This window comes from Rana temporaria, chromosome 8, assembly GCF_905171775.1.
Source record: "Rana temporaria chromosome 8, aRanTem1.1, whole genome shotgun sequence".
Classification (NCBI taxonomy): domain Eukaryota; kingdom Metazoa; phylum Chordata; class Amphibia; order Anura; family Ranidae; genus Rana; species Rana temporaria.
Genome location: NC_053496.1, coordinates 154,820,286 through 154,844,294, shown reverse-complemented (window position 1 = coordinate 154,844,294; position 24,009 = coordinate 154,820,286). Strand labels below are relative to the sequence as shown.

The 24,009-nt window shown below is 46.3% G+C and overlaps 3 protein-coding genes and 17 non-coding genes across 21 annotated transcripts; 1 reads left to right on the top strand and 19 right to left on the bottom strand.

Annotated features, from left to right (window-relative positions):
* Positions 1–56: 56 nt before the first annotated feature.
* Positions 57–175, bottom strand: LOC120912041. Its single transcript, XR_005742804.1, has one exon. It is a non-coding gene; the product is annotated as a 5S ribosomal RNA (ribosomal RNA).
* Positions 176–265: 90 nt separating this feature from the next.
* LOC120910838 lies at positions 266–384 on the bottom strand. The gene has a single exon (XR_005741644.1). It is a non-coding gene; the product is annotated as a 5S ribosomal RNA (ribosomal RNA).
* A 90-nt stretch (positions 385–474) lies between these two features.
* On the bottom strand, positions 475–593 carry LOC120912100. Its single transcript, XR_005742860.1, has one exon. It is a non-coding gene; the product is annotated as a 5S ribosomal RNA (ribosomal RNA).
* A 90-nt stretch (positions 594–683) lies between these two features.
* On the bottom strand, positions 684–802 carry LOC120910837. Its single transcript, XR_005741643.1, has one exon. It is a non-coding gene; the product is annotated as a 5S ribosomal RNA (ribosomal RNA).
* A 90-nt stretch (positions 803–892) lies between these two features.
* LOC120910836 lies at positions 893–1,011 on the bottom strand. The gene has a single exon (XR_005741642.1). It is a non-coding gene; the product is annotated as a 5S ribosomal RNA (ribosomal RNA).
* Positions 1,012–1,101: 90 nt separating this feature from the next.
* Positions 1,102–1,220, bottom strand: LOC120911889. The gene has a single exon (XR_005742658.1). It is a non-coding gene; the product is annotated as a 5S ribosomal RNA (ribosomal RNA).
* Positions 1,221–1,310: 90 nt separating this feature from the next.
* On the bottom strand, positions 1,311–1,429 carry LOC120910835. Its single transcript, XR_005741641.1, has one exon. It is a non-coding gene; the product is annotated as a 5S ribosomal RNA (ribosomal RNA).
* A 90-nt stretch (positions 1,430–1,519) lies between these two features.
* LOC120910834 lies at positions 1,520–1,638 on the bottom strand. The gene has a single exon (XR_005741640.1). It is a non-coding gene; the product is annotated as a 5S ribosomal RNA (ribosomal RNA).
* A 90-nt stretch (positions 1,639–1,728) lies between these two features.
* LOC120912366 lies at positions 1,729–1,847 on the bottom strand. Its single transcript, XR_005743048.1, has one exon. It is a non-coding gene; the product is annotated as a 5S ribosomal RNA (ribosomal RNA).
* Positions 1,848–1,937: 90 nt separating this feature from the next.
* LOC120910833 lies at positions 1,938–2,056 on the bottom strand. The gene has a single exon (XR_005741639.1). It is a non-coding gene; the product is annotated as a 5S ribosomal RNA (ribosomal RNA).
* A 90-nt stretch (positions 2,057–2,146) lies between these two features.
* LOC120910832 lies at positions 2,147–2,265 on the bottom strand. The gene has a single exon (XR_005741638.1). It is a non-coding gene; the product is annotated as a 5S ribosomal RNA (ribosomal RNA).
* Positions 2,266–2,355: 90 nt separating this feature from the next.
* LOC120910830 lies at positions 2,356–2,474 on the bottom strand. The gene has a single exon (XR_005741636.1). It is a non-coding gene; the product is annotated as a 5S ribosomal RNA (ribosomal RNA).
* Positions 2,475–2,565: 91 nt separating this feature from the next.
* LOC120910828 lies at positions 2,566–2,684 on the bottom strand. Its single transcript, XR_005741635.1, has one exon. It is a non-coding gene; the product is annotated as a 5S ribosomal RNA (ribosomal RNA).
* Positions 2,685–2,774: 90 nt separating this feature from the next.
* Positions 2,775–2,893, bottom strand: LOC120910827. The gene has a single exon (XR_005741634.1). It is a non-coding gene; the product is annotated as a 5S ribosomal RNA (ribosomal RNA).
* Positions 2,894–2,983: 90 nt separating this feature from the next.
* LOC120910826 lies at positions 2,984–3,102 on the bottom strand. Its single transcript, XR_005741633.1, has one exon. It is a non-coding gene; the product is annotated as a 5S ribosomal RNA (ribosomal RNA).
* Positions 3,103–3,192: 90 nt separating this feature from the next.
* On the bottom strand, positions 3,193–3,311 carry LOC120910825. Its single transcript, XR_005741632.1, has one exon. It is a non-coding gene; the product is annotated as a 5S ribosomal RNA (ribosomal RNA).
* A 90-nt stretch (positions 3,312–3,401) lies between these two features.
* LOC120910824 lies at positions 3,402–3,520 on the bottom strand. Its single transcript, XR_005741631.1, has one exon. It is a non-coding gene; the product is annotated as a 5S ribosomal RNA (ribosomal RNA).
* A 5,280-nt stretch (positions 3,521–8,800) lies between these two features.
* On the bottom strand, positions 8,801–10,272 carry LOC120909199 (histone H2B 1.1). Of its 2 annotated transcripts, XM_040320920.1 has the most exons (2): positions 10,241–10,272; positions 8,801–9,218 (listed from the first exon to the last, which is right to left on the bottom strand). In XM_040320920.1, the coding sequence occupies exons 1-2, from the start codon at positions 10,255–10,257 to the stop codon at positions 8,855–8,857; spliced, it is 381 nt and encodes a 126-aa protein (XP_040176854.1). In that variant the 5' UTR covers positions 10,258–10,272; the 3' UTR covers positions 8,801–8,854. The 2 variants fall into 2 exon arrangements, with proteins under 2 accessions (XP_040176854.1, XP_040176853.1); XM_040320919.1 differs by lacking the exon at positions 10,241–10,272 and having other exon boundaries at positions 8,801–9,236.
* A 265-nt stretch (positions 10,273–10,537) lies between these two features.
* LOC120909195 (histone H2A type 1) lies at positions 10,538–11,022 on the top strand. The gene has a single exon (XM_040320916.1). It carries the CDS (start codon positions 10,578–10,580, stop codon positions 10,968–10,970), a length of 393 nt encoding a protein of 130 aa, XP_040176850.1. The 5' UTR covers positions 10,538–10,577; the 3' UTR covers positions 10,971–11,022.
* A 1,327-nt stretch (positions 11,023–12,349) lies between these two features.
* LOC120909202 (histone H4) lies at positions 12,350–12,763 on the bottom strand. The gene has a single exon (XM_040320924.1). The coding sequence runs from the start codon at positions 12,716–12,718 to the stop codon at positions 12,407–12,409; it is 312 nt and encodes a 103-aa protein (XP_040176858.1). The 5' UTR covers positions 12,719–12,763; the 3' UTR covers positions 12,350–12,406.
* Between the last annotated feature and the right edge of the window lie 11,246 nt (positions 12,764–24,009).

Below are 24,009 nucleotides of genomic sequence, written 5' to 3'. Positions count from 1 at the left end.
AGCATGGAAGAAATACTGGGGGAAAAAAGAGATTCAAGACTCCACCAAAACAAAAAAGCCTACAGCACCTGGTATTCCCAGGCGGTCTCCCATCCAGGTACTAACCAGGCCCGACCCTGCTTAGCCTCCGAGATCAGACAAGATCGGGCGCTTTCAAGGTGATGTGGCCGTAGGCGATAACCATGGCTGTCCTTAACTCTCTTGAAGATAGCATGGAAGAAAGACTGGGGGAAAAAAGAGATTCAAGACTCCACCAAAACAAAAAAGCCTACAGCACCTGGTATTCCCAGGCGGTCTCCCATCCAGGTACTAACCAGGCCCGACCCTGCTTAGCCTCCGAGATCAGACGAGATCGGGCGCTTTCAAGGTGATGTGGCCGTAGGCGATAACCATGGCTGTCCTTAACTCTCTTGAAGATAGCATGGAAGAAAGACTGGGGGAAAAAAGAGATTCAAGACTCCACCAAAACAAAAAAGCCTACAGCACCTGGTATTCCCAGGCGGTCTCCCATCCAGGTACTAACCAGGCCCGACCCTGCTTAGCCTCCGAGATCAGACGAGATTGGGCGCTTTCAAGGTGATGTGGCCGTAGGCGATAACTTTGGCTGTCCTTAACTCTCTTGAAGATAGCATGGAAGAAAGACTGGGGGAAAAAAGAGATTCAAGACTCCACCAAAACAAAAAAGCCTACAGCACCTGGTATTCCCAGGCGGTCTCCCATCCAGGTACTAACCAGGCCCGACCCTGCTTAGCCTCCGAGATCAGACGAGATCGGGCGCTTTCAAGGTGATGTGGCCGTAGGCGATAACCATGGCTGTCCTTAACTCTCTTGAAGATAGCATGGAAGAAAGACTGGGGGAAAAAAGAGATTCAAGACTCCACCAAAACAAAAAAGCCTACAGCACCTGGTATTCCCAGGCGGTCTCCCATCCAGGTACTAACCAGGCCCGACCCTGCTTAGCCTCCGAGATCAGACGAGATCGGGCGCTTTCAAGGTGATGTGGCCGTAGGCGATAACCATGGCTGTCCTTAACTCTCTTGAAGATAGCATGGAAGAAAGACTGGGGGAAAAAAGAGATTCAAGACTCCACCAAAACAAAAAAGCCTACAGCACCTGGTATTCCCAGGCGGTCTCCCATCCAGGTACTAACCAGGCTCGACCCTGCTTAGCCTCCGAGATCAGACGAGATCGGGCGCTTTCAAGGTGATGAGGCCGTAGGCGATAACCATGGCTGTCCTTAACTCTCTTGAAGATAGCATGGAAGAAAGACTGGGGGAAAAAAGAGATTCAAGACTCCACCAAAACAAAAAAGCCTACAGCACCTGGTATTCCCAGGCGGTCTCCCATCCAGGTACTAACCAGGCCCGACCCTGCTTAGCCTCCGAGATCAGACGAGATCGGGCGCTTTCAAGGTGATGTGGCCGTAGGCGATAACCATGGCTGTCCTTAACTCTCTTGAAGATAGCATGGAAGAAAGACTGGGGGAAAAAAGAGATTCAAGACTCCACCAAAACAAAAAAGCCTACAGCACCTGGTATTCCCAGGCGGTCTCCCATCCAGGTACTAACCAGGCCCGACCCTGCTTAGCCTCCGAGATCAGACGAGATCGGGCGCTTTCAAGGTGATGTGGCCGTAGGCGATAACCATGGCTGTCCTTAACTCTCTTGAAGATAGCATGGAAGAAAGACTGGGGGAAAAAAGAGATTCAAGACTCCACCAAAACAAAAAAGCCTACAGCACCTGGTATTCCCAGGCGGTCTCCCATCCAGGTACTAACCAGGCCCGACCTTGCTTAGCCTCCGAGATCAGACGAGATCGGGCGCTTTCAAGGTGATGTGGCCGTAGGCGATAACCATGGCTGTCCTTAACTCTCTTGAAGATAGCATGGAAGAAAGACTGGGGGAAAAAAGAGATTCAAGACTCCACCAAAACAAAAAAGCCTACAGCACCTGGTATTCCCAGGCGGTCTCCCATCCAGGTACTAACCAGGCCCGACCCTGCTTAGCCTCCGAGATCAGACGAGATCGGGCGCTTTCAAGGTGATGTGGCCGTAGGCGATAACCATGGCTGTCCTTAACTCTCTTGAAGATAGCATGGAAGAAAGACTGGGGGAAAAAAGAGATTCAAGACTCCACCAAAACAAAAAAGCCTACAGCACCTGGTATTCCCAGGCGGTCTCCCATCCAGGTACTAACCAGGCCCGACCCTGCTTAGCCTCCGAGATCAGACGAGATCGGGCGCTTTCAAGGTGATGTGGCCGTAGGCGATAACCATGGCTGTCCTTAACTCTCTTGAAGATAGCATGGAAGAAAGACTGGGGGAAAAAAGAGATTCAAGACTCCACCAAAACAAAAAAGCCTACAGCACCTGGTATTCCCAGGCGGTCTCCCATCCAGGTACTAACCAGGCCCGACCCTGCTTAGCCTCCGAGATCAGACGAGATCGGGCGCTTTCAAGGTGATGTGGCCGTAGGCGATAACCATGGCTGTCCTTAACTCTCTTGAAGATAGCATGGAAGAAAGACTGGGGGAAAAAAAGAGATTCAAGACTCCACCAAAACAAAAAAGCCTACAGCACCTGGTATTCCCAGGCGGTCTCCCATCCAGGTACTAACCAGGCCCGACCCTGCTTAGCCTCCGAGATCAGACGAGATCGGGCGCTTTCAAGGTGATGTGGCCGTAGGCGATAACCATGGCTGTCCTTAACTCTCTTGAAGATAGCATGGAAGAAAGACTGGGGGAAAAAAGAGATTCAAGACTCCACCAAAACAAAAAAGCCTACAGCACCTGGTATTCCCAGGCGGTCTCCCATCCAGGTACTAACCAGGCCCGACCCTGCTTAGCCTCCGAGATCAGACGAGATCGGGCGCTTTCAAGGTGATGTGGCCGTAGGCGATAGCCATGGCTGTCCTTAACTCTCTTGAAGATAGCATGGAAGAAAGACTGGGGGAAAAAAGAGATTCAAGACTCCACCAAAACAAAAAAGCCTACAGCACCTGGTATTCCCAGGCGGTCTCCCATCCAGGTACTAACCAGGCCCGACCCTGCTTAGCCTCCGAGATCAGACGAGATCGGGCGCTTTCAAGGTGATGTGGCCGTAGGCGATAACCATGGCTGTCCTTAACTCTCTTGAAGATAGCATGGAAGAAAGACTGGGGGAAAAAAGAGATTCAAGACTCCACCAAAACAAAAAAGCCTACAGCACCTGGTATTCCCAGGCGGTCTCCCATCCAGGTACTAACCAGGCCCGACCCTGCTTAGCCTCCGAGATCAGACGAGATCGGGCGCTTTCAAGGTGATGTGGCCGTAGGCGATAGCCATGGCTGTCCTTAACTCTCTTGAAGATAGCATGGAAGAAAGACTGGGGGAAAAAAGAGATTCAAGACTCCACCAAAACAAAAAAGCCTACAGCACCTGGTATTCCCAGGCGGTCTCCCATCCAGGTACTAACCAGGCCCGACCCTGCTTAGCCTCCGAGATCAGACGAGATCGGGCGCTTTCAAGGTGATGTGGCCGTAGGCGATAACCATGGCTGTCCTTAACTCTCTTGAAGATAGCATGGAAGAAAGACTGGGGGAAAAAAGAGATTCAAGACTCCACCAAAACAAAAAAGCCTACAGCACCTGGTATTCCCAGGCGGTCTCCCATCCAGGACTTCTGTTATTTTAAATCACCTTTTCCATCATGGAATATAACAAACCCCCCCCCCCAAACACACACACACACTGAAATAACATATTATACATGATAAAAAACCATTGGTATAATAGAGGGCATATGTAAACACTGAAACTCTGTGCATTTATTTATGTTTCAAAATTGTTATTATTTTCCAATGGTATGTGTAGCGCTACCCCCTCAGGAGCCGCTGGTTAGATTGGGACGGCGTGTTATGTTACCTCTGTGATGCGTCTAGGGATGATAATGATGATGAGAACAATGACGGAATGTCCAAACAGCAGGGTGTTGTTTTCTGTGCTTTTATTTCTTGCCCAACACGGCAAAAAAGTTAACTTGAAGTAGATAAAGAAAGGTTGGTGAAAGGAGAATTTGCAGAAGCAGTCCTGCCTCCAATGGGACTTTAACTCACGTCGCCACTCCAGCCGGAGTGGGTATAGTGTACCTGGACAGGCCTCTCACACCGACCTGGCAGCCAGGGTATCACTCGGAACCTTTGAGAAGGAACAAGTCTCTGCCACCGACTTGGCTCTAACAGAATTAGAATTAGGAGTGGAACCTCTGCCACAGGCCCTCTACTCAGGAACGTAGACAATAGAGCAAATTCTCTCAACAAATATAATTTGCCTGAATCTCCCTTTAGGTAGACTTCTTAATTTTGAGGTCACCGACTGACAAGTTGCTACATACAACTTCTCAGTGTCCGGCCACCCAGATCCCCAATGGATTGTCTGTCTAAGCCCTGTTGGATCACCTGCCTCCGTGTTCACCTCAGACCGACTCCCCACCGAACAGCATAACTCGCTTGGGATCTTCCTCATGAAGGGTGGGGACCCAATAAGTCACTGGGGCCCCGTTGTAGCTTTAGTTGCTTCGGGCCATGAGGGCCCAGAGTCAGGAACTCTGCGTAGCACGTGCGCCCCGGCCTTGTAGGCCATCTCGCCGGGCCTCGTGATGTGCGCACACCCTAAAGGCGGGTGCCGAACCAGGAACGGGCGAAGAATGTCACAAAAATGGTGTCCGCCCCAGAAATACCCTCTCCCAGCATGCCCCGCGAGGGAAACACTCCACTGATTGGCTGCTGGAGAAAGGTGCCTCTGCCTGGACTCCTCTGGCGCCACCTGTCACCCAGAGATGGAAAGATATCTCTGGAACACAAAATGGAACCTCAGGACAGCCCAGCCTGTCATAAACCCAATTTACACAAATCAACATGGATAAGAGCAAGGTAACTCTCTCATACCCCTCTAAATTTAACATAGCACCTGTACTGAAAGTACACAGGCGCTACATATGCATGACATAACAGAGCAAAAATAAACATAGTGACAAACAGAACGGTATCACAACACATGTCATGCAAGGGTTAGAATAAACTACTTCTCGAATACATCTACTGGTAGTAGCACCTGTTCAGCAACACCCTATAGGTACAAAATCTCGCAAACCTCCGAGATCGGGTTTCGTCCCAAGCCCCCCCCCCCCCCGCACCCCCAATGGGTACTAACTTCAAACCTTCACTTTCAGGGTGATGTGGCCGTAGGCGATAACTATGGCTGTCCTTAACTCTCTTGAAGATAGCATGGAAGAAAGACTAGAAAAAAAGATTCAAGGACTCCACCACAACAACAAACAAAAGCCCACCCAGGTACTAACCAGGCCCAACCCTGCTTAGCCTCCGAGATCAGACGAGATTGTGGTTCGGTAAGGTCGCGGTCATCAAAATGAACGTTCTACCGCAAATTCTGTACACTTTACAAGCGGTCCCAATCAAGATTCCCCCGGCTTTCTTTGCCTCCTATAGGAAAGCCTGTACTGACTTTGTTTGGCAGGGGGCCCGTCCGCGTCTGAGTAACGTTCGACTCACAACACCTAAGCTTAAAGGAGGAGTAGGATTGCCTGATATTTACAAATACCACTTGGCTTGTGGCCTGACTAAGATAGTGGACTGGACCATACACAGTGGTCAAAAAGATTGGTTACAGCTTGAACAATTGTTTTCTCCCCTCCGTCTACCCCAACTTCCGTGGATCGCACAGCAAAATGTCCCGGCAGACTGTACAGAACACCCCCTGATCCACCCCTCCTTACTGGCCTTCAGAGAGGCTTGTAACAAGCATAGATTATCCGACCTATATGGCCCTATGACTCCCCTTAGAATGAACCCTGACTTCACTCCTGGAATGCACCCCGCCTTTTTGGCAGAGGATTGGCCCCACCCCACAGTACAAGCAAGTCAATGTTTTACTAATGGGCGACTCCTGCTACAATCAGAGCTTGCCTCCAAAATTAACAAGGACGTCTTCCCATTCTGGACGTATGTGCAAATCCGCCACTTCTTTACTAGATTGGCTCCAGGAACGATCTGGTCCAAAGCCGCTACTCCGTTTGAACACATATGCTCAAGCATAGAACCACAGAGACACCTTATCTCGACTATGTCTACCCTTCTGTTTTCCACACACGCGTCTAAAATACATTGGGCTAACCAGCAGTGGGAACGGGATCTCATGCTTGATCTCACGGACACGGAATGGGAGGACATCTACAGGATGGCTCACAAGGGTTCGGTCAATGTCCAGGTACAGGAAAATGCGTACAAAATCCTCTCCAGGTGGTACAAGACCCCTCTTAAACTACACCGCATTAATCCTGCACTTTCAAAGGTCTGTTGGAGATGTAATCTAGAGACGGGATCTTTCCTCCACATATGGTTGTCCTGCCCCAAACTCCAACCTTTTTGGATGGAGGTGCAAGAGTATATCTCCAAGGTGACTACATTTGATCTGGAGTTCACGCCTGCTCAGTTCCTCCTTCACCATGCCCAATCATTGCCGAGAGGATATTGTAAGTCTTTGGCAATGCATGTGGTGAATGCAGCCCGTATGTGTATACCTCTCCAGGGGCTCTCCCCCAATCCTCCATCTATTGCGGATTGGTTCAAATGTATTCATAAAACAATGGAGATGGAGGAACTGATCCACCAGGCGAACGACACCCCTTCTAAATTCTCGGGAACTTGGGCTTGCTGGACCCACTTTGTCTTGTCAGACTGTTACAAGAATACTATGTCTTGTCGGTGCTGATTGTTACTCCCAATTGGTCAAAACCCCATAGAGCTGTGGCGGGTTCCCCCCCCCCTTTTCCGCCCCGTTGTCTCCGTACCCTTCCCCCCCTCTTAGTAAGATAGAGGTCACGAGTGCATAGTCTGTGCTGGACTTCTCAGCCTAGAGCTATGGCTCGTCACTGTTGTTGCCAGCCCCGGTTGTGCTGGATATCAAGGTATATATAGTTTATATGTTTTTTTTCTGTCACTCTCAGCACAGTGTTAATTGCACCCACACAAGGGTGTGAGTTTAGTGGTTCCTTTGAGTACTTCTAGCCGTTCTTGCCAGCCTTGGCAAGGGCCAGTGAGGCGATTTGTTGTGCGACTTCTATGGCGGCTACGCCCGCGACTATTTTTGGGTATATCTGTAACTGACTGTTTTATGCCTTTATGTACTTCTATTGCATCCTTCTGTTCTGTACTTCTTTTGGCGGCTGCGACTGCAATTACCATTGCCCGCTGGATGTATATGATATTGTTATATCTGCAGAACCTTAATAAAAACCTTTGAAAAAAAAAAAAAAAACATGGCTGAAAAAAAAGAAGCAGGTAACCCAGCCCTAAACAATTGTACTGCACAGACAGTATTTGACAGGGGACAGGTAGAGTGTGCTGGTGAAATGGCCAGAGATTCACCAATATATTTCTCTAACTAGAGCAAGAAGCAGGTAACCCAGCCCTAAACAATGTACTATATGAAGCAGATGTCACAGAAATCAAGAGTGCTGGTTTAGATTTCTGAAGCAGCATACACCTCGCTGACACTGTCCCTCAAAATCTGGAGCCTGTCCCTACAATAGCTACACCAGACTGACGAGCGGCCCATAAACCATAAGATGATATTGATGTCAAAGAAATAAATTGTGTTTTTTTAGATTTCTGAAGCAGGATCAAACCTCTCTGACACTGTCCCTAAGCATCATCAGCAGCCTCTCCCTGTCATAACTAGAGCGGAGTTCTATGAATAAAGAATGCTTGTATGAATGTATGAAGCAGGATCAAACCTCACTGACACTTTCCCTAAGCAGCAGATTCAGCAGCCTTTCCCTATCATAACTGAAGCAGAGTGACAATCTGTGATGTGTGCCTCTATCTAATATAGAGACTGGTCACATGCTGGGTCACATGCTGCACTGGCCAATCACAGCCATGCCATAACTGTGATCAGTTCCCAGTCACAGTAGTAAAACAAATGGCAATTGGCTGTCGTGCAGCGCGCCAAAACATACCCGAACCCGGACTTTTTCCAATTGTTCGGGTGCAAAAAAAACAAACAATGTCCGTACCGAACCCAAACTTTACAGTTCGGGTTCGCTCAACCCTAATCACGAAATATAACACCCCCCCCCCCCCAACACACACACACTGAAATAACATATTATACATGATAAAACCCATTGACATGATAGGGGGTATATGTAAACACTAACTCTGTTCATTTATTTAATCATTGTAACTTTGTGCATTTATATTCACTGTGTATCATGACTGTCCAGACATTAACACGATTTGTGAAAAGTTTAAGACAATTTAAAAAACAGAAAACAAGCTTATCGGTCAAAAATGATGCACTGAAAATAAAATATTATAGATGTTCAATATAAAAATCTGCCTTCAATTTTCTTAAAAAAAAAAAAAAAAAAAAAAAAAAAAAAGCTCCCATGTATTAGCTGACTAACACTGACACCTAGTGGTGATAAAATGCACGGGAAGATATTGGATGGTTTGTTCTCACTAGCCGACAATATTCACGTATAAATTAGATCTTCCGGATATCCATTCTACAGAACGGGACTAAGTGGGAGAAAAACAAAAAACACAAAACACACACCTTCTGGAATTCCTCAATAAAGGGAGTCTAGCTGGTGTTCGGATGGATTTATTCTAATACATCCACAAATGTATAACTCCATCAGATTGTAAAAACATGATTGATATCCTATAATTTGCTTATTCTTCACCAATGTTTAGAATCTCTAATTGATACAATGTGATGAGAGCTCATTGATGGAAATGGTGGGTGGCTCTTAGAAGAGCCTTTGTGTCTTGTGTTGGGATGATGATGGGGGGATTACTTGGCGCTGGTGTACTTGGTGACGGCCTTGGTGCCCTCGGAGACGGCGTGCTTGGCCAGCTCTCCGGGCAGGAGGAGGCGGACGGCGGTCTGGATCTCCCGGGAGGTGATGGTGCGGCGCTTGTTGTAATGAGCCAGGCGGGAAGATTCTCCGGCGATGCGCTCGAAGATGTCATTGACAAAGGAGTTCATGATGCCCATGGCCTTGGAGGAGATGCCGGTGTCGGGGTGGACCTGCTTGAGCACCTTGTACACGTAGATGGCATAACTCTCCTTCCTGCTCTTCCTCCGCTTCTTGCCGTCCTTCTTCTGGCTCTTGGTGACGGCTTTCTTGGAGCCCTTCTTGGGCGCCGGGGCGGACTTGGCTGGTTCAGGCATTATTAGGCAATATTTAAGTTTATTTTGCAAAGCAAATATACAAAAATCAAATACTTTTGACAGGGTACATTCTCTGTACTGCGACGCAGCGCATAAATACACTACATCTCAATACAGTTGCAAGCATTCAATTAAATTACATTCATTCAACCCATTCTGCGGTATGATGCCTGATGTGTTGCGCAGAGTTGTTTAACCCCGAAACATCACATCGTGCATGACGCCGCATTACCCTGAAAACAGTAGTTCAAAAAAGCGTGTCAAGAAATGTCAATGTCAGGGGGAAGGGGAAATCTTTAGACGTCCTCTTCCTCCTTAAAGTCTATCAAGGTATAGTCTCTCAGCAGACTGAGGGTCAGTCTGCGACAGTCCTCAATGGACATCCTCTGCCGGTGGTGTACGCGGCGGTTCCTGGCGTACCATAAAGCGTCTTTAAAACAACACAGCACCCGCCAGGCACTGTCAATGTCCTCCTGTGAATGAGTTCCACAGAAGAGTCCGTTTAACACACCAAAGTGTGTAATAGCAGTCTGTGGTACAAAGTCTTTAAGTTCAGGTTCCAAGGCCGTCAACAGGCCCTGTGCAAAGGGGCACTCCCAGAAAACATGATACGATGTTTCCTCCTGGATGATGCAAAAGGGGCAGTGCCTGTATCTGCACAGGTTTCTGGCATGCAAGAATGTCCTGAGTAGCAATCCCCCTTGGATTGCCATCCATGCCTGATCTTTGTGCCTGTTGATGAGTCTCTTTGAAGAAACATTCCTCCAAACCACTTTGCAAGTGGCTGAAGGGAGGCCTGGAATCGACTCCAAGATGTCATTGACAAAGGAGTTCATGATGCCCATGGCCTTGGAGGAGATGCCGGTGTCGGGGTGGACCTGCTTGAGCACCTTGTACACGTAGATGGCATAACTCTCCTTCCTGCTCTTCCTCCGCTTCTTGCCGTCCTTCTTCTGGCTCTTGGTGACGGCTTTCTTGGAGCCCTTCTTGGGCGCCGGGGCGGACTTGGCTGGTTCAGGCATTATTAGGGTTAATGGTATTTTCTCTGTGAAGGGAAAGTGTGCTGGAGCCGCCCTCGTGTGCTGCTTATATAGGCGTCCTATGCAAATGAGTCCACACCCCTCCTCACTCTTCTATTGGAGGGTTAAGTCATGTGATGGAGAGTGACGTGATAATTTAATTCCTTTTCAATGGATTGGTTTAGAGAGAAGTCAAGGCACTATTGGCTGGATTCAAACGTGACCAATCACAGCGTGTGACGTCGGAGCACTGAGTGTATAAATTAAGGGGAGTGATCTGTGGGCTGATATTCTCCATTGAATAACCCAATCATCCACCTACAATGTCAGGACGCGGCAAACAAGGAGGCAAGGTTCGGGCTAAGGCCAAGACACGCTCATCCCGGGCTGGTCTGCAGTTCCCAGTCGGTCGTGTTCACCGCCTGCTCAGGAAGGGCAACTATGCCGAGCGGGTCGGGGCCGGAGCTCCAGTGTATCTCGCCGCCGTCCTCGAGTATCTGACGGCTGAGATCCTTGAGCTGGCCGGCAACGCCGCCCGCGACAACAAGAAGACCCGCATCATCCCCCGACACCTCCAGCTGGCTGTCCGCAACGACGAGGAGCTCAACAAGCTGCTGGGCGGCGTCACCATCGCCCAGGGAGGAGTCCTGCCCAACATCCAGGCCGTGCTGCTGCCCAAGAAGACCGAGAGCCACAAGGCCACCAAATCCAAGTAATCCCAATCACTTCATTCCCCAACACAACAAAGGCTCTTCTCAGAGCCACCCACCTCTCCATACAAAGAGCCCGACACACATAAAATTGTTTCCATTCCTATTCTCCGATATTTATAATGTGGTAAATGGTTCACTCTAAAAGCAAACACTTTGAATGTATTCATTACAGGTAGGAAGATTCAGCCGCATTATACCTCGCCATACAAAGAGACGCAACACCCATTGTTATTGGGAGATCTGATTGTAAAAATAGACAACCAAAAGTGATGTTTTGTTTTACATGTTGGAAATAAAACGGTTCCTCTGACTAGGTGTGATCCCGATGGGGGGACAATGTGTTGGGATGACACGTGTCAGTAATAATAAATGGTGATAGATTTTATATTGGAACGCTTTCAGTGTCGTATTATAGAGCAATGTGATCTCATTACATGGATTTGAATCTCCTCCATCTCTTGGTTCTCATGGATTTCTTCTTAAGATCACAAATCATTCTTCAAACTGGAAAGGAGCCCACTGATCTCATCCCCTTTCTTCACACCTCCCACATGGAAATAGACATTGATAAACTGTCCCCTTCATTTCAGTTTAATTCCCCAACAATAACCTGGAAATTGTATTTTTTTTTGTACTGCAGATCATTAGAAAATCTCCTGAACACGTGTTGTCTCCTCTGAGAAAATCGAAAGAGCACAGACATTCTATGGAGCATTGCTGGCTGTGGGGCCAAGATTTCACATTACACACACAACGCGATTTTTATCGTTCTTTATGACTGAAAATAAAGCATTGATCATATAAAAATCTGATAATGAAATGTACATGTCACTAAGCGATATTTATTGTTCTCTCCTACATGTAGCGGTGATAGATTGTCACACCCCGGATAGGTCTATAAAGACATGTGAGGCGACTGGTAGTACTCAGGACACCGCCAGAGAAATATGAACAATGATGTTCCAAACATGTGTTTCATGTCTGAAATGAAATCAGGTCGGTTTCCTGTTTAGGTTCCAAATATTTGATTTTGTCGCAGTATAAATTGTCGCGGCCCCGCCCCCTTCAGCTCTTTATAAAGACATGGCAGAAGGTGACAGAAATGTAGAAGAGATGAGAGCCACATACAGAACCAATCGATTTTTATTGACTAAGGAAAAGGTTTTTTTTTTTTTTTTTTTATCGCTGGAACAACCTACCCGACAAATAATAAAAGTGAGATAACGATATTGTAAGACGATCTATACACAGATCTGCTGTACATCTAAAATCGTCCAATCGGATTGTATAGTGTATGTTTAGCTATAAAGAACTTCCTTCCCCACATACTAAAACGTTCTAACGCCAGGATAAATATATAGTGAGCCCTTTGTATGAGAAGGTGGGTGGCCCTGAGAAGGGCCTTTGTGTAGGGGAAGTAGGTAGGTGTTCATGAGGATTTAGCCTCCGAATCCGTAGAGAGTGCGCCCCTGGCGTTTGAGAGCATAGACGACATCCATGGCGGTGACGGTCTTCCTCTTGGCGTGCTCGGTGTAGGTGACGGCATCGCGGATGACATTCTCCAAGAAGACTTTGAGCACTCCGCGGGTCTCCTCATAGATGAGTCCGGAGATGCGCTTGACACCCCCTCTGCGGGCCAAACGTCGGATGGCGGGTTTGGTGATGCCCTGGATGTTGTCCCGGAGCACCTTCCTGTGCCGCTTAGCGCCTCCTTTCCCCAGACCCTTCCCTCCTTTACCGCGACCAGACATCTCGGAGATCTGCGTTATTCAGACAAACAGTAAAGAAACCACACACAGCCACCTCCTTATATACAGCCTAGGCGGACCTGATGGAAACCTTCATGGGAAGGAGGCGGAGTCACACACATTCATTACAATGCAAAATTAATAAATAGAAGATGTAATTTATTTTTAAGGCTCCTAAATATTGTGTGGTAATCAAATATATTAATGAAACAGCAATACATTTCCAGAAGATGAATTTATTCCTTCTTCTCAATGCTTTTCTATTCATATCTGGAGATTACACGGAGAACATTAATCTTTAACTTTTCATAACAGAAACACAATCAGCAGCTTCAATTGTTCATATTTATACAACATTATTTCTAAAGGAAAATAAAGTAGCACATTGCCTCCGACATTTCACCTTCCTGGGTGTGATGATGTGCGGACCTGATGGGAAACATGTGGATAAGGGGTGGGTCTAGTCATGTATTTCACTGCAAAGAATTTCATTTATTTAAAAGATTTTCAATATTTTGCTCAACGGATGTAATTCATCAGAAGCACAACTTTGTCTTTATTGATGAATTGTACATATTTGTCTGATATGTGATGATTATTCCCTATCTCTACCAATAATGTCACATTTCCAGATCTCTATATAGGACGAGCAAAATGTGTGCAATCTGCTATATGCATAAATTATATATCAGAAAGAGAGCGAGAGATGGAAAAACAAAAACAAGTGAATATATATATATATATATATATATATATATATATATATATATATATATATATATATATATATATATATATATATATATATATATATATATATATATATATATATATATATATATATATATTCACTTGTTTTTTTGTTCCTTCTCTCGCTCTCAGGACATGGCAGTTGGAATAAAAGAGAACCTATAAAAATGTTTTACATTTATTTAATAATCTTCAGATTTCTCGGATAAATGTCTCATCTGGTGATCTCAGTGTCGGATTCGGCGGGATAATGGGGCTGATTATTTCTCTGTAACGATCTTCACAATTCAGGCGGGCAAATTTGAAAGTAGCAATTTGAAATACGAACCAATCAGAGCAGTGGGCGTTTCCTTCACCAGCCAGTAATGTCTTTCTGATGAGAATTTCAAAGAAATGTGTTCTGAGATCTTTCTCCTTTTTCAGCCCAGAAAATACTTGTTCTGTCGACTTTTCATTGATCTCTATAGAAAACATTCTCTAGCAGGGCGGTTTCTGTATTTGTGAAGTAAAAGAAAAGACTAGAAGAAATGTGACATTCATATTTCTAATGGATTTATTATTCTTGGTTAGATAAACTGCCCGACAATTCAGAAGAGTGTTGATCGATGTTCCCGGAGGAAGAGATATCAGATTTTAGAGTCGGATTATTCTTTCTATCGGAGATCATTAGAACGTTCCATAGAATGTCGGCGGGAAATGTGACTGAATCAATTTCATATTTGCACCAATCACAGTTTTGGGCGATTTCTTCAGATAAAATGTATTTCGTGTGAAGGAGGATCTGAGATCTGAGTTCCATTCAGCTGGGGGGTGTTGGTTTGGTATTTAATATTGAATGATCTCTGATCTCCAGAAGATGTTCAGTAGAATTAAAGGATGGAGGACAATGAAAACCAGTCCCTGGAAGGAGATCACACTGTTCCTTCACACGAAATACATTTGAATAAATTATACAAATCATAGAATCTCTGAATTGCTGTTAGGATGGACAGACATGTAGGGCTCGATGGTTTTGATTGGAGGGGTTTAGCGGTGAGTAGACGATCAGCATAGAAAGATTGGAATGAATGGAGATGAGAGAATGATGTACTGTGATCACATTTCCTGTCATTACTTCCTCACCTGTATTACAAGTCTGAGTGTGATAAGAAAACAAAGGGTTTGCCTTTACAGGGAACTTTACCTGACATTATTAATAACATATAACTTGATTGGAGAATAGGAATAGATACCAGGCATGTCCGGCTCTATGCAGAGAGATGTGGGTGGCATGTTTGTGAGGCTATGCTAAAATAATAATATTGATCTTTAGATGTGGAGTAGATCGGTCAGACTAGGAGGGGAATGAACAAACCTTCCTTCTATTCCCTCCCTGGTTCTAGATTTATTTCGGAGATCATCTCCTTTTTCTGCCTGTATACATTCCCTATTCATCGCCTTGTACTGCGCCCACACCCAAGTGTTCTACCAGGAATGACCACAAGGTGGCAGAGCTGAATAAACACTTATGCCGCCCTCACATATTGTTACACTAAAAGATCCTCCACAATCTCCCGTCTTACATTGTTACTTTATCTGAAAAGACACATTGAGAAGATCGCGGAGTTCTTAACCCGCAACACAATCGGGAGATAGAAGTGAGAAAAACGAAACATTGTATCTACTCAATCATCCCGGACAAATCTCTGTCTATTTGTATCATTTTCAATCATCAACAGCAGATCAATGTACATAGATAAAGCCATACGCTGGCTGATAGGTAAATGACACAAAATATATACAACGTATCAGCTACATACAAATGTGATCACCATATCACCTCGGACAGCACACAGGCCTTTATAGAAGTTAGAGGTGGAGAATTGTCCCTAGGGAATCGGACATATTCATCACCTTTACTAATATCTACACATTTATAAGTGAACTTACACATGATCTCCAATCCTGGAAACCATTTCATTCTCATCATTCCCCAGTGTCTGAAAAATCAAATAAACGAACAAAAATAAAAACAAAACAAAAAAAAAAAATTCAATCATTGTATTATCGCCATTAGGGGATTGAAAAATGCAAAGTGTTAATATTAAAAGGAGTTTTGATTGAGTTAAACATACAAGATGTGCATATTGCAATCAAAGTGAATGTTCAGCCTAAACATTTTTTTTTTTATTTTAAGTTTTGGATCAACATGAGGAAAGGTTACAACCTCTGTCAGGTTTTTTTTTTTTTTTTTTAATAAATTTTTTTATTTTCGTCCATCATACAGGATAAGTGCGGTTACAAGAACAATGTAACATTCAAACAAACTATATTCTTGCGGGCGCAGCCGCTTCCACATATGCAACATAAGCAAGTCATTAGAGTATGCTTGGGCGTAACCTGACCCTGAGCTTAGTGGACAGAGCGGATGCCAGTGGGCTGTATTTCTAACATTAGGCAACTGACGCAAGTAGCGAAACTGTCGGGCAGCTGGTAGCCCTTATATTCCCAGGTGTACCCCCAGGTGTGGTAATACCTGAAGTGTGTCTGGTGGGCAGACCTGGTTCCTGCTTAAGGGTTCAAAGGGTTAGGGGGGAGGGTCAGGGGGGGGTCGAGCCGCCACAGCTCATCGACGTATGAGGTTGAGAGGGCATTGTGCGTTGATCTCCTGAGATGATGGCTTTGTAATCATCCGACAGGGTAAAGTGCCGCCAGCAGGCCCAAGTCTCGTTGAACTTTGCCGGCGTGTCGTTGCTCTGGTGGATCAGTTCCTCCATCTCCATTATCTTTTGGAGGCGTTGAAACCAATCGGATATAGAGGGGGGTTTTGGGGAGAGCCAGAAAAGTGGGATGCACATCCGCGCGGCGTTTACCATGTGCATGGCCAAGGAGCGGCCGTATTTCCTCGGGCGCAATTTGGCATGATGGAGAAGGAACTGGGCAGGCGCGAATTCTAGAGTATCGGTGGTGACATGTGTTATGTATTTATGGACCTTAGCAGTGGCGGCTGGTGAAGTTTTATGATGGGGGGGCGCAATACCCCGCCCTTCCACATTTGGTCCCTCCCACTTCTCATAAGCCACACCCCTTATAGAATCCACCACTCCGTCCCCTGTATTCCACTCAATGTCAGGAGTATACAGCTCAGCGTCACAACACAGAGTATATAGCCCCAGCATCACAAATCATGGTATATAGCGCAGCCTTACAGATCGGTGCAAACAAACTAAAATATGACACTGTTAGTAATGAAGGACTCGAAATGGGCAGGAGATTACCAGAGACTGCGGACATACTGCACAAGATTACCAGAGACTGCGGACATACTGCACAGGATTACCAGAGACTGCGGACATACTGCACAAGATTACCAGAGACTGCGGACATACTGCACAGGATTACCAGAGACTGCGGACATACTGCACAGGATTACCAGAGACTGCGGACATACTGCACAGGATTACCAGAGACTGCGGACATACTGCACAGGATTACCAGAGACTGCGGACATACTGCACAGGATTACCAGAGACTGCGGACATACTGCACAGGATTACCAGAGACTGCGGACATACTGCACAGGATTACCAGAGACTGCGGACATACTGCACAGGATTACCAGAGACTGCGGACATACTGCACAGGATTACCAGAGACTGCGGACATACTGCACAGGATTACCAGAGACTGCGGACATACTGCACAGGATTACCAGAGACTGCGGACATACTGCACAAGATTACCAGAGACTGCGGACATACTGCACAGGATTACCAGAGACTGCGGACATACTGCACAAGATTACCAGAGACTGCGGACATACTGCACAGGATTACCAGAGACTGCGGACATACTGCACATGATTACCAGAGACTGCGGACATACTGCACAAGATTACCAGAGACTGCGGACATACTGGACAAGAGTACCAGAGACTGCGGACATACTGCAGAAGATTACCAGAGACTGCGGACATACTGCAGGAGATTACCAGAGACTGCGGACATACTACACAAGATTACCAGAGACTGCGGACATACTGCACAAGATTACCAGAGACTGCGGACATACTGCAGGAGATTACCAGAGACTGCGGACATACTACACAAGATTACCAGAGACTGCGGACATACTACACAAGATTACCAGAGACTGCGGACATACTGCACAAGATTACCAGAGACTGCGGACATACTGCAGGAGATTACCAGAGACTGCGGACATACTACACAAGATTACCAGAGACTGCGGACATACTGCACAGGATTACCAGAGACTGCAGGAATTACTTGTCCTGCGACTTGGGACTTAAATGTTGCATGACAAGTCGTACCCCATGATTTCCAATGAGAACCGTTCATATCTGTGCGACTTCAAAGTAGTCCCTGCATTACTTTGGTCCCACTTTGATGCAACTTGAGGTCCATAGACCTCCAGAATACACAGGTATTTGCTTTAAGTCACATCAAAATTGCAGTAGAATTGTGCAACTTTCAGACTGCATTAGCCTGAAAGTCGCAAGATTCTGCCACAATTTTTTGGTGCGATTTTGCAGCGACTTGAAGCAATGCCTATGTATTCTGGAGGTCTATGGACCTCAAGTCACATCAAGGTGGGACAAAAGTAATGCATGGACTACTTCAAAGTTGCACAGATATGAACAATTCTCATTGGAAATCATCGGGTCCAACACATCCTGCAACTTTCCAGTCCCAAGTCGCAGGACAATTTGCAAGCGGGGGGTGGGGTGGTGTTGACGGCCGATATTTTCCCTGCACATTAAGTATAAAAAAAGTTTTTTTTTTATAATAACTGGGGGGGGTGGGGTGGTCTGGTGGGGTAGTGTTACAGCCCGCTATTTGTGCTGTAATGAATTTTTACATAGAAAAGAAATGTTGTTAATAAATGGGTAAATGAATTATAAAAAAAAGATTTTTTTAATAACCGTTATTGGAAAAATCTTTTTTTTATAATTCATTTACCCATTTATTTTAAACATTCCAAGTTTATTAGTGTTCCAAAAAAGAACAGAGTAGCAAATGCAGCCAACATAACAGTATAGAATGATAATGACAGTTACACACAAAATTTTTATACATCCACAGTTGACAATCAGGACTGTTTCGGTGAACTATAGGGATCATATTCCTTGATGTGATATGCATTAAAGCTAAACTCAACCAACATTGAAAGTGAATTCGGTCTTCAAATGTTCGAGTACATAACAGTATTTGTAAACTATAGGTTAAGTTTCGACGATACAAAATTAAACAATGTTGTAATGTGAAAGAGACATCCATAACTTTTGGTGTGTATTCCTCACTACCATACCCTGAGGTTGGGCTTAACCATCCTGCTGGGCCTGATAGATAGGGCCGTAGCAGATAGAGGGGGAAAGAGGTAGGGGAGGGGGTCAGTGATGAAAGAGAGAGAGTGGGGTGGGGAAGGGGGGGGAGCAGTGAGGTGAGGAGCATTCACTATCTATATCAGTCAATCTGCCACACCAGCACCTAGTCGTGCGACTAGAGGACAACTCTCAGGTGTTCAGCAGTCACCCAAAAGTGTCTCATACGTCTCAGAGAAGCGGAACTCAAACCAGGGGGACCAAGTCTTGTGGAATCTCTCTATACTATCCGAGGCTTGCGCAAGTGTGTTTTCCATTTCATAGACCTCCGATATCTTTCCTAGCCACTGCTTAACCGTGGGCGCCTTCGGGGTCTTCCAAAGAATCGGTATCAGGGCTTTGGCGGCGTTCAGCAAATGTTTCGTCAGCGAATTCTTATACCGCTTCAATGAAAAGGTAGAGATGTGGAGTAGGCAGCACGCAGCGTCCAGTTCCAGACTGGTCTCTGTGATTTGTTTGATTAAATCTTTGACCTGTTGCCAAAATTTAGCTAAGCAAGGGCAGGACCACCAGATGTGTATCAGCGTGCCCACTCCCTCTCCACATCTCCAGCAGGCGCTAGGTGTCTGAGCATACCAGGAATTCAGCTTAGCTGGTGTAACGTACCAGTCCGTGAGTAGCTTGTAGGACGTTTCCTGCATTTTCGTGCTGATAGAACATTTGTGTGCAAGGATACAAGCATTTCGCCACTGTCTTTCTGAAATGGTTCTCTCTAATGCTTTGGACCATCCCTTTTGAAATCTATCCTCCGTTGTAGTAGAGGATGTTTGCAACCACTTATATATGACTGACGTCGTTTTTTGCAGGAGATCACCTTTGAGACATACCTCGTCTAGCTCAGTCATCTGTCTGGTGAAGTGCGGTTTGTTCATCTTGTCACAAGTATAGCTACGTATTTGTAGGTACGTCCAGAACGGTAGGGTAGGCAGGTCGGTGGTTTGTTTAAGTGTCTGGTATTCCAGAAATGTCCCTTCTTTAAAACAGTCTCCCGCCTTGAGTTGTGTTCTAGGAGTTGGACGGCTAAGCGTCCGCGCACCCATTCCTGGCTGGAAGTCTGGGTTGTCTGAGAGTGGTGTGAGCGGGCCCTTTGTTGATGAAATGGGGGAACATTTAGTCCCCATGTCAAACACCTTCAGGGTGTTAGCTATGAGGGGTTGGTGGAGCAGCAAGCGCGATTTTCTAACTCCAGGGTTCCAGGGGGAAAAAAGGAGAGGGCAAGGACTAAGATCCTCTTCCAGAGTCACCCAGTCCTTAGCCCTTTTGTGGCAGTGCCAGTCCACCACTCTAGTAACATGTGCCGCTATGTAGTATTTCCTGAAGTCCGGCAATCCCATACCCCCCCCTCCTTTGGCCTGGTCAAGAGAGCGAATTTGATCCTTGCCCTTTTATGTGACCATAGAAAGGTCAGGAGAGCGGTCTGGAGTTTTTTAAAGAATCTAGTGGGTAGAATTATGGGCAGTGCCCTCAGAAGGTACAGGAGCCTGGGCAACATCACCATCTTGATGATGGCTGCCCTCCCAAACCACGAAAAGTATCCTGTATTCCACAGCTTGAGGTTTGCCTCTATTCTGTGTAGTAATGGTGTGAAATTGGCGTCGTATAGTGATGCTAGGGACGGAGTCAGCCATATTCCCAGATATTTTAGGGCTTTGCTTTCCCATCTGAAAGGACAGTTGGTCTGTGTATTGGAGAGAGTCAGGTCAGGCAACGTAAGATTCATCGCTTCCGATTTCGTCAAGTTTATTTTGAGGTTGGTGAGATACCCATAGTGGCCAAATGCTTTCAGAAGGTTTGGGATGGAGATATGTGGACCCGTTACAAAGAAAAGAAGATCGTCTGCATACGCCGCCGTTTTGTACACCCTACCTCGCACTGAGATCCCTTGTATTGCGTTGTCCTTATTCACCGTACGGATGAATGGCTCTAGGGCGAGGATAAACAGTAAAGGGGACAGCGGGCACCCCTGACGTGTCCCGTTTCGAATCTCTATTACGTCTGATAATGTCCCATTAATTTTGACCCTGGCAGAGGGGTGGTGGTATAGGGATGTAATCCATGCCATCATGCGTGAACTGAGGCCTATGTGGGCGCACGTCGCGAACATAAAGTCCCATGACACTCTGTCAAAAGCCTTCTCCGCGTCGGTGGACAGGAGAAGGCTTTCGACATGCTGCGTACGGGAGGCCTGCATCAGTAGGAGGGCTTTAATGATGTTATCCTTCGCCTCCCTTCCCGGCATGAAGCCCACTTGTTCCGGGCCTATTACATTGGGTAGGAGTGGCCTCAACCTGTTTGCCAAGATTTTCGCCAGCAATTTCAGGTCGATGTTTAGGAGGGAGATGGGTCTGTAGCTAGCGCATGCCTCAGGGTCTTTATCTGCTTTCGGGATGACCGTGATGTGTGCAGCATGAAAATCTTGTGGGAGGGGTCTGGGGTTGGTTAGGGAGTTGAAAGCCTTCTGCATAGGGCCCACCAGGATATTGCTAAAGGTCTTATAGTAAATCGAGGTGAAGCCATCGGGACCCGGGCTTTTCCCTGATTTCAAGGCTTTAATGGCAGCGTGAATTTCTGCTTGGGAGATCTGTTCTTCTAGGGCGGAAGTAGCATCTGTTGATAATCTGGGTAGGCCACTTTGTTCTAAGTAGTCTAATATGGCTTGACTCCTATCTCCCTCCCCCCCCGTCGGTCTGTGTTGTAGTGGCAGGTTGTATAATTTTGTGTAGTATTCGTGAAAGTGTCTCGCAATATCCTCCGTCCTAACGTCCAGAGCCCCGGAATCATTCCTGATCCCAGCAATATGAGCGGAGGAGTGAGGATCTCGCAGGGCCCTCGCCAGCAATTTACCTGACTTGTCGCCTGCCTCATAGTATATTTTTTTCCTAAAGTAGAGGAAGCGCTTTGTTTTGATGGCCATAGCAGCCTGTAGTTTCTGTCTGGCCTCTAACAGCTCTGAGGCCGTTTGTTCAGACAGAGACTGTTTGTGTCTGGCCTCTAGCGTGGATATTGTGCTCAGTAGTTTAGTAATTTCAGTCTCCTGTAGTCTCTTGCGTCGGGCTCCTAAGCGGATCAGGGCACCCCTGACTGTGCATTTGTGAGCTCCCCATACCATCATAGGGTCAGTCTCTTCAGATTCATTTTGTTTAAAAAAGTTCACTATGTCATCTGTTATTTGAGGTAGCAGTTCTGGATCCGTCAGGAGCGACGCGTTTAGTCTCCAGGAGGCTGACAAGGTCGGGGGTGTGGACTCAATGATCGTCAAGGAAGTGGGTGCATGGTCCGACAGGGTCTGGAGCCCTATTTTAGCCTCGGTCACTCTGGCCAAATCCCTTTGGGAGATGTACAGGTGGTCGATGCGGGAGTATCGATTGTGTGGTATGGAGTGGAAAGTGAAGTCCCTATCTGTTGGGTGGAGAAATCTCCACGTATCCACCAGATGTAAGGACTGTAAGAGAGATTTTATTTTTTTAAGGATTTTGTAGGATATGCAAGTTTTACCTGTCGATGTGTCCAACAGTGGGTGCAGTGGGATGTTAAAATCCCCCCCCAATATTAGGCACCCGGACACAAAACCTGTCAGGGCCCGTACCATACGTTGGCAAAAGTTCACATGTGCAGAGTTAGGAAAGTAGACATTCGCTAGCGTAATTGGGGAGCCAGCGTAACTACCCTTGGCGAATATGTATCTGCCTTCTGGATCAGTCAGCCTTTCAGTCATTTGAAAGGGCGCATTTTTGCTTATTAGGATAGAAACACCCTTAGATTTGTTTAGGTCATTTGTCGCGTGTAAAGCCGTCGTGAAATATTGGTTAGTCAGTTTCGGAACCTTATTGGTCTGAAAGTGAGTCTCCTGCAAAAAAGCGAAATGTGGTTTACCTTTCTTTAATTCTCTAAGCAGTGTGGTCCGTTTCTCTGGTATGTTCAGACCCTGAACGTTGTGTGAGATGATCGTAGGTCCGTTACCTAGTGTTGAGTACGCCATCTGGAATGTTCACTTGTGTCTTATCTGACAGAATCTGAAAAATGAGACAACTGGTTAGACGGGTACTGGTGTGGTGATATGCCGTTTCTCCCACTACTGAATGTTTCAGTGATAGGGGTGAGGGCCAGGGGGAAAGACAGGGTGGGGAAGAGAGCTAGAAAAGAGGGGAGAGAGGGAGAGGGGAAGGTGTGGTAAGGAGAGGGTTCAATTAGCACCTCGGGATGTGATGATCACCCCGAGGTTAGAAGTAATGGGTCCGCAGCGTAAGAAAGTATCACCGCGGGCCCACTCTGCGAGGTCGTAGCGTGGCAACGAGACAACAACGGAGGCGGGTGCCGCTGTGGCACCCGTAGGAGGCTGCCACAGGATTTCCCGTCACTGCCAATAAACTGCAGTCCGCGGAATCCGTTACCGTCCGTAAAAAGCTGTTCTATTGTAGCAGAAGTAAATCTGGCAGAATGAAAAATAAGAATTTAAACAAATTTTTAAAAAAAAAAAAAAAGTATATAACAACTCTCTCTCACAGCTCAGGCAAGAAGAGAGGAAACCCGGCCTTTGATTAATACTGTATGTCCAACCTTCATACTCAAGGAGCATGGAGGCTGGAGTGGTGACATATAAACCCTGCGAGGTTTGATTATAGGTAGGTAAATCAGGATATTTTGGCCTTATCTCACTCAGTGGTGTAAGCATAAACATGTAGAGTACAACAGCCACCAATGTAGAGCAGAGCATAAAACTAGCAGGCAACATAGAGGAGACAAAACCAAACGACAAACGAAAAATAAAATTAAGAACAGTGAATCTCAGGCGTTAAGCTACATCAGATAAAGTGTCATCCTCTAACTAGGCACTTTCTCATGGAGCCCCATGTGAAGTAGATAACACTAAGCCGTGTGGTTCCTTCATCAGGTCAACGGAATAGCCCTGAATACGGTATCCACCCTTCTGGGTGGTGGGTGTATTGTACCACTTTGGATCATGCGGTATGACCCCGTCTGGTTCTCTCCCTTCAGCAGACATCATTGGCAATTGTCAGTAGGTTAACATGTTCATGTCGCTCTATACTAAGCGTCATTCCTCTGGATGGCCAGTAGATGGCGGAAGATGACCATAGGGTCTGTTGAGGCCTGCATGAAGGTGATCGTGGCGGCTCACTGTTGTCCTTAGAGCTTTCCCAGA

Coding starts and splice junctions, on each gene's coding strand:
- LOC120909195 (XM_040320916.1), top strand. CDS start 10,578: ATGTCAGGACGCGGCAAACAAGGAGGCAAGGTTCGGGCTAAGGCCAAG.
- LOC120909202 (XM_040320924.1), bottom strand. CDS start 12,718: ATGTCTGGTCGCGGTAAAGGAGGGAAGGGTCTGGGGAAAGGAGGCGCT.